The 11,627-nt window shown below is 44.8% G+C and overlaps 1 protein-coding gene across 2 annotated transcripts; it reads right to left on the reverse strand.

Annotated features, from left to right (window-relative positions):
* Positions 1-2,938: 2,938 nt before the first annotated feature.
* LOC136532207 (uncharacterized) lies at positions 2,939-6,726 on the reverse strand. 2 transcript variants are annotated; one of them, XM_066524813.1, is made up of 10 exons: positions 6,491-6,726; positions 5,715-5,860; positions 5,492-5,600; positions 4,379-4,473; positions 4,239-4,307; positions 4,029-4,144; positions 3,878-3,932; positions 3,669-3,789; positions 3,444-3,586; positions 2,939-3,352 (listed from the first exon to the last, which is right to left on the reverse strand). In XM_066524813.1, the coding sequence occupies exons 2-10, from the start codon at positions 5,853-5,855 to the stop codon at positions 3,251-3,253; spliced, it is 951 nt and encodes a 316-aa protein (XP_066380910.1). In that variant the 5' UTR covers positions 5,856-5,860; positions 6,491-6,726; the 3' UTR covers positions 2,939-3,250. The 2 variants fall into 2 exon arrangements, with proteins under 2 accessions (XP_066380910.1, XP_066380900.1); XM_066524803.1 differs by having other exon boundaries at positions 5,715-5,892; positions 6,491-6,724.
* Positions 6,727-11,627: the final 4,901 nt, after the last annotated feature.

An 11,627-nucleotide genomic window follows, 5' to 3' on the forward strand; every position in this document is an offset into this window, starting at 1 on the left:
CTAAGAGAGCTGAATTGGATGAGTAGGACATGACCGATACTGTCCAACTCAGTAGTTTTTGGGGCGACCAGACGCACCGGTCGATGTGACCAGACGTGTTCGGTCAGTACTCCACTGGCTAGCGCCGAAATATGATCGTTAATGTGACCGGACTCCAAGGTGAGTCCGATCCCTATCCACCTAACGCGTCAGGTCAACAAAAATCATCTCTGACACTCTCTGATGTCGACCGGACTCGGCAGCTTGCGTGTTTGGTCACATTTTGTCCCTGCGTCCAGTCCTTAGTCAACAGTGAGTCCACGCTGCTATAGTTGGTCAGGACCTGCGCGTCTGATCCTTTGCCTGCACCAGCGTCCGGTCGCTTCTTGGCTTCTGTTGCGCTTGCTGATCACTGACCGGACGCAGCACCTATGCGTCCGGTCTAGTGTTCGGTCAATATTCAACATCCCATTCACTTCCAATTCGAAATACTTCGTGAATGAAAATGATTTCAATCGATCTTTGGGCTATCCCAGAGCTACCTAGTGCTAAGTTTGACAAGTGTGCACCACACCTAAACCATTAGACTCACCTAGGTCAAGCTACTAGTTCATACCCCCCTTGATAGTACGGTCAAAGGAAAAAACAAAGTCCTAAACTACTCTAAGTGTCTCTCCAACGCCAATCGACACTTAGAACTAGTCCGTCCTTAACCTTGTTGTCCATCCTTTGAAAGCCAAAACGATTTCCATTGATAGGGGCATGAAAACCATTGATCGCCCAATCAATCACCATTACCATGACCTAACTCAATTTGCCTCTGCAAAACACACGTTAGTCACAGTAATATTGTGTCGTCATTATTCACCGAAACCCAACTAAGGGCCTAGATGCTTTCAACACCAATGGCAAAATCGATTGTGGATCCCCTTGCTGAAGCATTGACAAGGGTGTAGTTGATCTAAAGATGGCAACAGGGAATTCCCTGTCGGGTGTAGCTCTCCCATCCCCGTCCCCGTCCTCGTCAAAGCTCATGGGGCATGTTCTCTCCCCATCCCCGAACCCGAGCGGGGAAAGCATCCCCGATGGAGTCCCCGTCCCCACAAAAACAAGTGCTCGAATCAACGATCCAGAAGAAGAAATGTCAAGTACAAAACGCATCTTGCAACAACATGAAATAAGATTGCTTAGATTACAAATCACAGCTCCCTTGCTTACCCAAATTGCAAATAAATCAGAGCTCCCTTGATTACCAAAATTGCAAATAAACTGAAAAAAATCTAACAAGTACACTAGTGCTTGCGTGGATGCGGATCTATGCTTGTGTCAGGCAAGAACCACCTTCTGCCTTCTGTTGTGCCCAACCAAGATGAGAAACTAGAGTGGACATGCAAGATTCATCTTCCATGCAGACCAGAGTACAAGCAGCAGTGCGGCAACTAATCTCCTGCGTCGTCACTACAAGCACAGGGCATCCTGCACGTCGAGGGCAGACGACTCAGGCTCACTGGCTGGGACTCTACGAGCGTGGCCGGCGTGGCGGCGCAGACGCACGCTAGCGCTCGTGCGATGGTGTGAATCACGTCCGAACCGCTGGCGGCGTCCGTGCTTGGTGCTCTAGCAGCTATGGGAGTAGCCAAGTGGGGGGCTGGGGGACTGAGAAGGGTTGAGGGATTAGGGTTAGATTTTGCATATATACTCAAGCCGGTGCTGGGCCTTCGTGGGCCGATTTGAGTTGCGCCTGAACCTGTGATATTCGGGGCGGGTTTACGGGGATCGGGGTCGGGGGATGGGTTCCCATCCCCGACCCCGCCAGCCCCGACGGGGATTGTTTTGCTACCGATTGCATCCCCGTGGGGAATAAATTGACTCCATCCCCGTCCCCTAATAGGGGAATTCCCCGCGGGGAATCAGGGATCGGGTCCCCGTTGCCATTTATAAGTTGATCATACAAAAAATCTAAGCCCCTTGCCAAAAAGTTGACAAAAGCATAGTCTAAGACAACAAAGTCGGCGGCAAAGCCCCTTGCCAAAATGTTGGTGAAGGCGGTGTTGATGATGCCGGGGTTGATGGCGGAGCCCCTTGCCGATATGTTGGTGAAGGCATTGTCAATCATGCTAGAATCATTGTCGAAGCCCCCTGCCAGAATGTAGACAAAGGCAAAGTCGATGATGTCAAAGTCGGTGGTTGTGCCCCTTGCTGAAACATTGACGAAGGCATAGTCGATGACACCAAAGTCGATAGCAGAGCCCCTCGCCGAAATGCTAGCATAGGTGATGTTGATGTCGCCAAAATTGAATGGCGAAATTAAAAGAACAAACAAAGTTTGCAAAAATAGATTCATATTTTGCTTAACTTGCCCATATTTTTTGGCAATGCTAGGTCACTGAGCACTTTTTATTTCATTGTGCTCCGGTTCCATGTATTTTGGCAACGCGAAGTCGCTGAGCTCTTTTCATATCTTTGTGCTTCACTTGCACATATTTTTGGCAACGTGGAGTCACTGAGCTCATTTCATGTCACTGTGCTTCGGTTGCTCGCATTTTTGGCAACGTGAAGTTAGTGATCTATTTTCATATCGCTGTGCTTCGGTTGCTTGTATTTTTGACAACACGAAGTCACTAAGCTCTTTATCATTTCATTGTACTTCGTTTGCTCGTATTTATGGCAACATGAAGTCACCTAGCTCTTCTCATTTCATTTGTATACTTAGATATCAAAATGGATGCAGGGAGGCTCTGCAGTTACTAACTAGTTTTGATCTCATCGCCAATATTGGGGAGCCTTACGATGCTAAGGCACCCTTTTCGGCCCACGAGAAACAAAGTGATTCGTCTAGGTAACATGTAAATAAACACTAAACAAAACAAAATGTGTTCTGTTTGTACTGTAGATTTTTTTGAAACTAAAAATAAGTGAAGTCAGCTAATGATCCACCGTTCCAATTATAGAAAACAAATGAAAATGAATGAGATCGATTGTTTTATTTCCTTAGAATCAACATGTCCGAAAGGCAACATATAAACAACACAATATTTACAAAGGAATCATATATAACACCTCAAAAGACCTTAATACATGACAAGGGGAAAAAAGCGGCAAGGTAGACAAGCAGAGTGGGCCACCTAAGCATTTAGTATCAGACATCGGCATATCGTTATAACTGTTAGCCATCACAGCAGGGGGGCTCTGTTCGCTTGAGCTTATAAGCCACAATCAGCCCTATTTTTTCAGCCATGAAACAATGTTTTTCTCTCCCAACAAATAAGTCCTACGAATCCAGCATAGTGTACGACGGAAGGTCCTTCACCTCCAGCACATCATCTAGAGCCAGTTCACGCTCCAGCTGAGTTCTTGTTGATTTCAAGACCTCCTGGTACAACAAAACCAAACAAGTAAGAATGCACTGTCTTAGAACAAACAAAGAACGATCAATGTACTGAACACGCCAGAAGCTAGCTAACATTGAATTCCATATAGGAGGCACGTTTCACAAGCCACTGAGCATCAAGCAGCCGGAAGGCCACACAGTACAGGTGGTCAAAGGCATTCTCATCCCGTTCAAGCAATTCAAGGAAACGAATTCCATACTTTGAAGATGGAACACCTGCATAAATATGACATTGTTCAAACCACGAAATACGGAATATGCCAGGTATGTGTAAGGGGATTTGGGAATGGAAAATTACTTGACTTTAGATCCAACATCTGGATCAGCATGAATGAAATGTTGATACCAGCAACTGCAAAAGGGTACTCCCAATCTGCTCTCTGCCCTTGCACTTTGCTCAGAAGCATCTGAAATGAATTCTGCACCAGAATTTATGTAATGGTGAATGGTCAAAAATTAAGAAATTACAAAGACAACAGAAACTGTTATCAGATATAAGATCTTTACAGGGTAGTTCCTGGCAAAAAAGATGAGGTTCTCTAATGATATGAGTCCACCACCCCTGCATAAATGCGATAAGTATTACATGGGTTTATTAACTGAGTTTAACTTCACCATGAGCACATTCTCCTTAAACAATCAAATTACAAGAGAGAACCTGAAATCAGTAGATGGATCGTTGCCTTGCCAACCCATCTCCTTCCATAATTCTGATTTGAGGGGTGGAATCTCACGAGTGGGATAAGCTAAACGCCAGAGTTGCCTCAAGGCGTCCTAATAATAATGATAAGGCCGATCAAGTATCAATTAATTTGCTTGCATGAGATGATGTCAACCTAGAAAGCCAATCTACATAGGTTATACGTACTTGATGTTCAATACGGGAGCCATCAAAAGGGATTTGCAATCTGTGTCTTAAAGTATTCAGCCTTTGTTCCTGGAAAGTTGAAGGTTCAACATTATTAAACTAATAACTGCAACCCTATTATGTACCTTTCTTTGCATTACCTGTAGAGGGCTAAGACGTACTGGATTGATTTGGTTCTCTGAAGAGAAGGGGAATAATCTACCAAAGATAGATCCTGAGCTTACAATAATGCTTGCTGCAAGGAAGATACTAAGAAACGAATATCAATTTTTGTAAGGAAAGACACTAATTTTGTCACAGTTCATGAAAGAGTAGTAACATGGACTATCTACGTAGAAACACCAAATGTGTGAACAAGATGACCCCCTACATTCTGATGCTACAAATTGTTATGCCCACTGAATGTTGCCCTGTGAATATATTGTTTTCAGTTTTTATTTACAACTTCTAGAAACGCAGTGCTAAAGACTCGTACATGGACTTCTGATTCATGAAAATGTACTCATTATCCTGCTTAGTTATCTGTGTTAGTTGCTAGAATTATGTGCAATAGGTTCTCAAGAAAAGGAAAAAGACAAAAACTTTTACATTACTTCTAAAAGATGATGGCAATAGCAAATAATGAGAACAATAATAGCATAAGAGCAGCTGCATCCACCATCACTTGATCTCTATATTAACCAAACTAAATTTTCTACTCAATCTGTGTGAATGCACAAAAACAGAACCAAGCCTGTTTGCATTCATCAAGTGGACAGTCAGAAGCGATCTTGTCATGGAACATTGGTTGTCCTGGAAGAGGTGTTAAATGTGACACAACGGTTTGTATAGAGTCAATAGATATTTCATTTTGAAACAAGGTTTTGGGGGTCCAACTGAACTCCTATGGCCATGTCCACAGCCAAGTCCACACGGCCAGTAGTTACTTCAAACAGAGGGTGTTACCAAATAGCAAATTTTGTATTTGTTTAGCAGGTAATAGAAATGCATGCATGTTGAGTATGTGAAGACAGGCATATTAGCCTAGAATTTCAAGTATGAGAGTTGACATAGTGTGTAGGTTGCTAAATGCTTAAACAAACTAGCCATTAAACTAATATTTTGTAAGGGCTACGAAGGATTGAAGGGCTGGTCAGTAAATCATATTACAAGGTATATAAAATCAGCAAGTGAGAAAAGGACGGAAACAGCCTACTACTGTCAGGCATCAATGAATTTAATATTAACAATGTAGTGGCTAAAATGACAATTACCTAACCATTGCGCCCATTGTGCAATCAAGTTTGAGAAAAGAAATGACCAGTGTAGTTGTTCTTTCTTCCTATCATCATCCCACAGGTCCTGTCTTCTAGGATCATACACCTATAGAAGCCCCAAAAGTTTACTGATGCTTTACCAGAAAATACAGAATCCTGCATTCATGTAAGAAACTGTAGGAAAGTATCAAGGCAATTGTGAACCAGGAAAAAGACTAACCTCTGATCCAAAATTGTCATCGCTGGACTTCCCTAATAGAGGTTCATTGAGGGAATCAGCACTGGATATGTCAACATGCTCGTTTTTCCTCCCATCAACGTCTCCATGATGGAGTCGCCGCCTCAGATTGGTAGTTGACATAAGATCTAAAACTTACAAACCCGATTAAAAAACCATGCTGCGAAAAAATGAGAAGATAAACTTTATTACTTTAATTTGCTGCAGCAGAACCATAATACAAGATAGCATACAGCACATCATGCATTCATGTGCAAGCATCCAACCATAAGCTTCATTCAGAGTCTGCGAGATGGCACTGATGTATTGAAAGAACAACCCAACAGAGGGTTGATTCTACGGAAAATACATGGCATGAAAATTTGGAGAATCTACTTGTTTGAGTTTGTAATCTATTTTTGTTGGGAGTTTCAAAGGTCCTGTGGTTGCACAAGAACACCGGAAGCAGCCCAAAAACTTCATGCCCAAACAATTCAGGGTCTCACAAAACTTAAATAGTAAGGTTTATAACTTAGCTTGAGCAATACACAAAGAATCCCCACAGGGCAACACAACGCTGCATCGTCCATCAGATCCCCCTTAAGAACGCAGCAATCCAACCAAGCTGCTCTCCCAAAGTTGGAAACCCTAGTTCTCAAACGTTTCGATTTCCCGTATCGTCCGAGTCCGACGCGTGTAAAGCTCGACCCTTCAGCTCTACTACTACCACGCGTCGATCAAATTCAGAGAGGCGGAGAGAAGAGAAGAATCGAACTCACCGACGGGTCCCGGCCGCGCAGGCGAAGGTGAGAGCGAGGAGGAAGAAGCCGTCCTGCCCTGCCGAAATTACTAGGTGCGTAGAGAGATGGAGACGACTCGTCTCGAGAACTGGAGGTCGAATCGGCCTCGATGCTTTAAATGCGAGGAGATACTGTAAAAGAAAAATAAAAAGGAGAGACAGATAGGAGAAGGTGAAGGGGAAAGGAGGGAAAGAAGGTGCGGGAGAGGAACCTTCAGTAGAAGTGGTACTCCTACATTGACTCTGCCGGCCGGCACTGCTGCCACCGAGACGAACCCCCATGGGCCACAGCTAGCGTGTGGGCCGGTTTGGTTGGGATGCTAGTAGAGCCCAAAATCTGCTTTACTTTGAGCCCACAGGCTCAGCGCACGCACGGCTTCCCATCTATTCAATCTCTTCATCTCCGTGCCGCGGCGCCCCGCTTTCCGGCCAGCGGATCCTTGTAGAAGAGGAAGGAAGACGATGGCTAGCGGACTGCGCAGGACAACTGATGCTTTCCGCCGCGTCAATTACTCTGTGGAAGATGACGACCGCAACGAATCTCTGGTGAATCGGTGGATTCGCTCGTCCACGAGGCCGGCGTCTGCTTCGGCTTCCTCGATCCCGTCTCCAACATCATCGTCAACGCCGCTGCCTTTTACGACTCGCCGGCGGAAGAGACGAAGCAGGGTCAGAGAGGACGTGGACGAGGAAAGAAGAGGAGATCACAAGTCCGCACCAGCAGCAAGGCGAAGGAGAAGAGGGCTGGCAGCAAGAGTGGAGACGCGCCCCTACACGGGAGCGAGGTTACCACCGCCGAGACCAGCAGCATTGAGGCGCAATCGCTTGAAGGCCTCGTCACTTTCCTCACCACCTGCTTCCGGTACCTCTCAAGGTCCGAAGCCCTGCGCTACCTCGTCTGGCCAAGGCTGATCTCCTCGTCGCCGTACGCCTAATCGAATAGGATCGTGACTCGGAACCCTTCACCGTCCACGGTCCTACCACTAAAGTTGCTCTGACTTTTGCTGCCCCCTCTGCATTCCATCCTCAGGTCACCGGATCAAATGATCCAAAGGTCATCAGACTTGTATATGGCTGTCTCACATTGGCTTCATGTCTGGACTGGACGAGGTCTCTCTCCTACTGGCGGCACCAGGGCGCCTCTGTACTTCCACTCTAAGCCGCCTCTCCAAGATATTGACGCCAAGCATGCATCAGGTAGCAGAATCGGGAGAGCTCATGCGCCGTGCCATCTCAAGGTTGTTAGTTAGATCTCCACCAATGGTCTATTGGGCTCTTGCCTCTACTCCCTAATTGGGAGAGTCCAACTCTAACTGGTTGATGGACCCTTGTCGCACAGCACACATATATATATAGAGGAGTGGGAAACTAGGCTCGAATCATGAGGTTGAACGGAGCCGCCATCCCACTACAGTAAACCTTAAACCGATCAAAAGAGCTGCTGCCAGCGACGGGATGTACGCCACCACCGCCGTTGCCTCTGCAGGATGTGCCACCGACACTGTCGCCTCCCCACTACAGCGCCACTGGACTTCTCTCCACCGCGCTGCACGTCTTCAACACCGCAGCACCAGCGTCTACCCGCTGCGGTGCATCTACTGAGAAGAACGAGGATGCTTCCCCGGATCTACGGTTACACACAGAGATACACATCACATCGATTCTAACAATGGTATCAGAGCCAGGTTGCCTCTGTATGACTCTAACCCTAATCGGGTAAAAGAAACGGAAAAGGGACCGGGGTGGCGGAGGTCACTGGAACCCCGGTCACCACCGCCACTGCGCGGGAAAAGTGCCGCACTGACACGGCAAGAAAACAAGATCCATTCGGATCAGAGAAGAGATAGGGCCCTCGACTCACGAAGCCGAACCCTAACCCAAGAACAGAACAGATCCAATTCGGATCTAAGAAAAGAAAGGAGTTCCTTACGGATCTGAATAAAGAAGGGGAAGGGAAAAGATTCAGAAAGAAAAGGTTCAACCGAAACCCTAACCCTAATTTGTAACCCCATCCCAAATCGGGTTAATCCCAAAAGAAGAAGGGGAAGGGGGAAGAAGGGGAAGGGAAGAGATTCGGAACCCTAACCCCCTCATCCCAATCAGAATCAAATCCAAAAAGAAAAGAAAGGAAATTCAAGCGAAAAGAAAAAGAACAAAGAAAAGGGGTCGGCACACGAACCCTAACCCCAATCAGTCAAACAAAAAAAAAGCAAACAAGATCTAGATCCGATTAGGGAAGGAAAAAGAGGAAAAGAAGGGTCGGAACCCTAACCCTAACCCTAGTTTCCCATTCGGATGAACTCGAAAAGAAAAGGAAGAAGAACAATACAAATCCGAAGGGGGAAGGGGTGGATCTACCTCGTTGTGCGTCGGGTTGTCCCTTCGCCGGCGCGGGAGAAGAAGCCATGCGGGGGTAGCTGGCTCGTCGGGCTCGACCAAGGGGGCGTCGCGGCCAGGCTGCTCGACGGCGGCGTGCTCACCCGTTGGGGAGCACGTGCACCGGTGAGGGGCCGGTGACGGCACCATGGTCGCTCCTCCATCTTCGCTCGCTCTCGGTGTCTCGCTGTGGCTGCGCTAAGGTAGAGAGAGGAGAGAGTGGCGAAGAAGAGAGAGAATTAGAAAGGAGCAAATGAAACTAGGGTTCGGGACCACAGCCGGTGAAGACCTTTTGTTCGGCCGAAACGATCGGACGGCCGTCGGATGAGATCCAACGGCGCCGGATGCACGGGCCAGCGAGCGGCCCAGGCGGGCGAGCGCACCGCGCGGCACTTTGCCAGCCCAGGCCCAGGTTGCGGCCGGACGTCGCGCACAGAGCTGGGCCAGGCTGTTTAGCAGGCCGGGGCCATGTACTGTAGCTGATAGGCTGTGCACTGTTCCTACAGGCTAGGCCAAAAATGAATAGAAGAATATAGAAAGGTTTTATTTAATTTCAGAAGCTGACTTGAATGAATTGGTTTAAAATTTCTGGTAAAATTACACCAACATGTTATTTTTTCAGAAAATAGATACGAACCAGAAAAGCTTCTGAAAAATAGATAATGAATTTTTCATACTTTTCCTTTTTTAGTAAATGTTTATTTCCTGGAAAATTGAAAATACAAATTGGCTCAAAAGAAAAATAGAAAAGTAATTTTTCCCTGTGGGTAAAATTCAAGAAATTAAGTGAAAGTTTTTCCGCTGCTAAAGAAATTATTTATTCTTCAGTTAATTTGAACCAATGTGGTATTTAATTAGAGAAAAAGAGATTTTTTTCGCTGCTAAAAAAAATATTGATTCTTCAGTTATTTTGAACCAATGTGGTATTTAATTGGAGAAAAAGAGATTTGATATGATTATGATGTTGTTATTTTCTGACCAACGTTATTAATAACAATATCATAATTTTAATGATTTATGCATTAATTCTACTTCTGTCCAACGATGATGTAGAATTAGTGTGTAAGAACAGTTGTGAAAGTTAAAGATTTATGCATTAATTCTATTTCTGTCCAACGATGACGTAGAATTAGTGTATAAGAATAATTGTATATTTTGATTTTAACCAACGTTGGAATCAAGGCATGCAAATGGTGTTATTTTTATGATAAGAAAAGTTTTGACCTAGTTTTCATCTTGTCTAAGGTGGTCTGGGTAGTCACTTTGCCATATTCCACTGAGTTTGTGGCACCAGTGAGGGAGGCAAAAGAGAATGATGTCACTTGGGCAACTAAAGAGAGGGATTTTGAATCTCAAAAGATAGTCCTATGACTTTTGTGTATAGGAAGTGGGTCACTGCCAACAAGAACTGTTTTGGCTGTGATAAAGAATATGATTGAACCTGCAATTATGGGCTCAATCCCAGAGTGTGACACAGTCACCGAGTACCTCGATAGAATAAAGAGTCACTTTACTTGCTCTTCAAGACATATGCCACTCAGCTGATGAAGCAGCTGGTGACAGAGTGTTAATCTAGAAATGATGGCATAAGAGAGCTCACGATGCATTGTTAAAATTATGGCACTATCGTTTAGGCCATATTTCGAAGGAGAGAATAGAAAGATAAGTTAAGAATGATATTCTTCCTTCATTAGAGCTCTCAGATTTAGAACAATGCAGAGAATGCATAAAAGGAAAGTGAAGCGCAAGAATTTTACAGATTATTCACACAGACATCTGTGGTCAGTTTCCTATAAAGAGTGTGGATGGTAATGATTCGTTCATAACATTCACAGATGATTACTCCCATTATGGCTATATTTATCCAATCAAAGAAAGAAAAGATGTATTGAATAAATTTAAGATATTAAAGATTAAGATAGTCAGGTCTGACCGTGGGAGAGTACTACAGTCGGCATACCCTAAAAGAATAGCATAGTAGCCCAGTATTCTACACCGAGCAAACCTCAACAGAATAGAGTAGCTAAAAGAATCAATCATACCCTGATAGATATGGTGAGCAATATGATAAGTCACTCCACCTTACAGTTGAGTCTATGGATGGAGGTGTTAAAACCCTCATTCATATTCTCAAAAGAGTACCAAGTAAGTCGGTGCCCAAAACACCATATGAGTTGTGGACAGAAAGAGTACCCTCACTAAACCACTTGCATGTGTGTGGTGGAGCCCTGCTGAGGCTAAAGTATTTAACTCAAACATTAAAAAGTTATATCTCAAAACAGTAAGTTGCCATTTGTTTGGCTACATAGAAAAGTCAAAAGGTTTTTGTTTCTACTGTCCAGAGAGACACATAAAGTTTGTGGAAATAAGACACGTTGTTTTTCTAGAGGATGAAAAGATGAGGGGGAGCATGGTAGCTCGAGAAATTGACCTTGAAGTGAAGCGGGTGTATGCGCCCACTCCAATGATTCATGAGCCAATTTTCTCACTACATGTTGTCGCTGCACCGACAGTGCAAGATACTATGGTGTCAGCACTTTTTGTTATTCCACCTATAGCAACAATGAATAAAAATGAGGAACCTATTCTTCAGGATTCTAAAAAACCTATTGCCACATATGAGGAGGAGCAACAACAGCCTCAAACAATAGATGTGCCAAATATGGATGCCCCTAGAAGGTCTCAAAGAGTTAGAAAATCAGCTATTTCTGCTGATTATGAAGTGATGAGAAGTGATCATT

The sequence above is a fragment of the Miscanthus floridulus genome, chromosome 2 (assembly GCF_019320115.1).
Source record: "Miscanthus floridulus cultivar M001 chromosome 2, ASM1932011v1, whole genome shotgun sequence".
Lineage (NCBI taxonomy): Eukaryota > Viridiplantae > Streptophyta > Magnoliopsida > Poales > Poaceae > Miscanthus > Miscanthus floridulus.

Excerpts from the sequence above, each read along its gene's own strand:
- LOC136532207 (XM_066524813.1), bottom strand. The coding sequence starts at position 5,855 with ATGTCAACTACCAATCTGAGGCGGCGACTCCATCATGGAGACGTTGAT. Across the intron at positions 3,790-3,877 it reads TTTTTGCCAGGAACTACCCT|AATTCATTTCAGATGCTTCT; the intron begins GTAAAGATCTTA and ends ATTCTGGTGCAG. Across the intron at positions 3,353-3,443 it reads CCTCCTATATGGAATTCAAT|GAGGTCTTGAAATCAACAAG; the intron begins GTTAGCTAGCTT and ends TTGTTGTACCAG.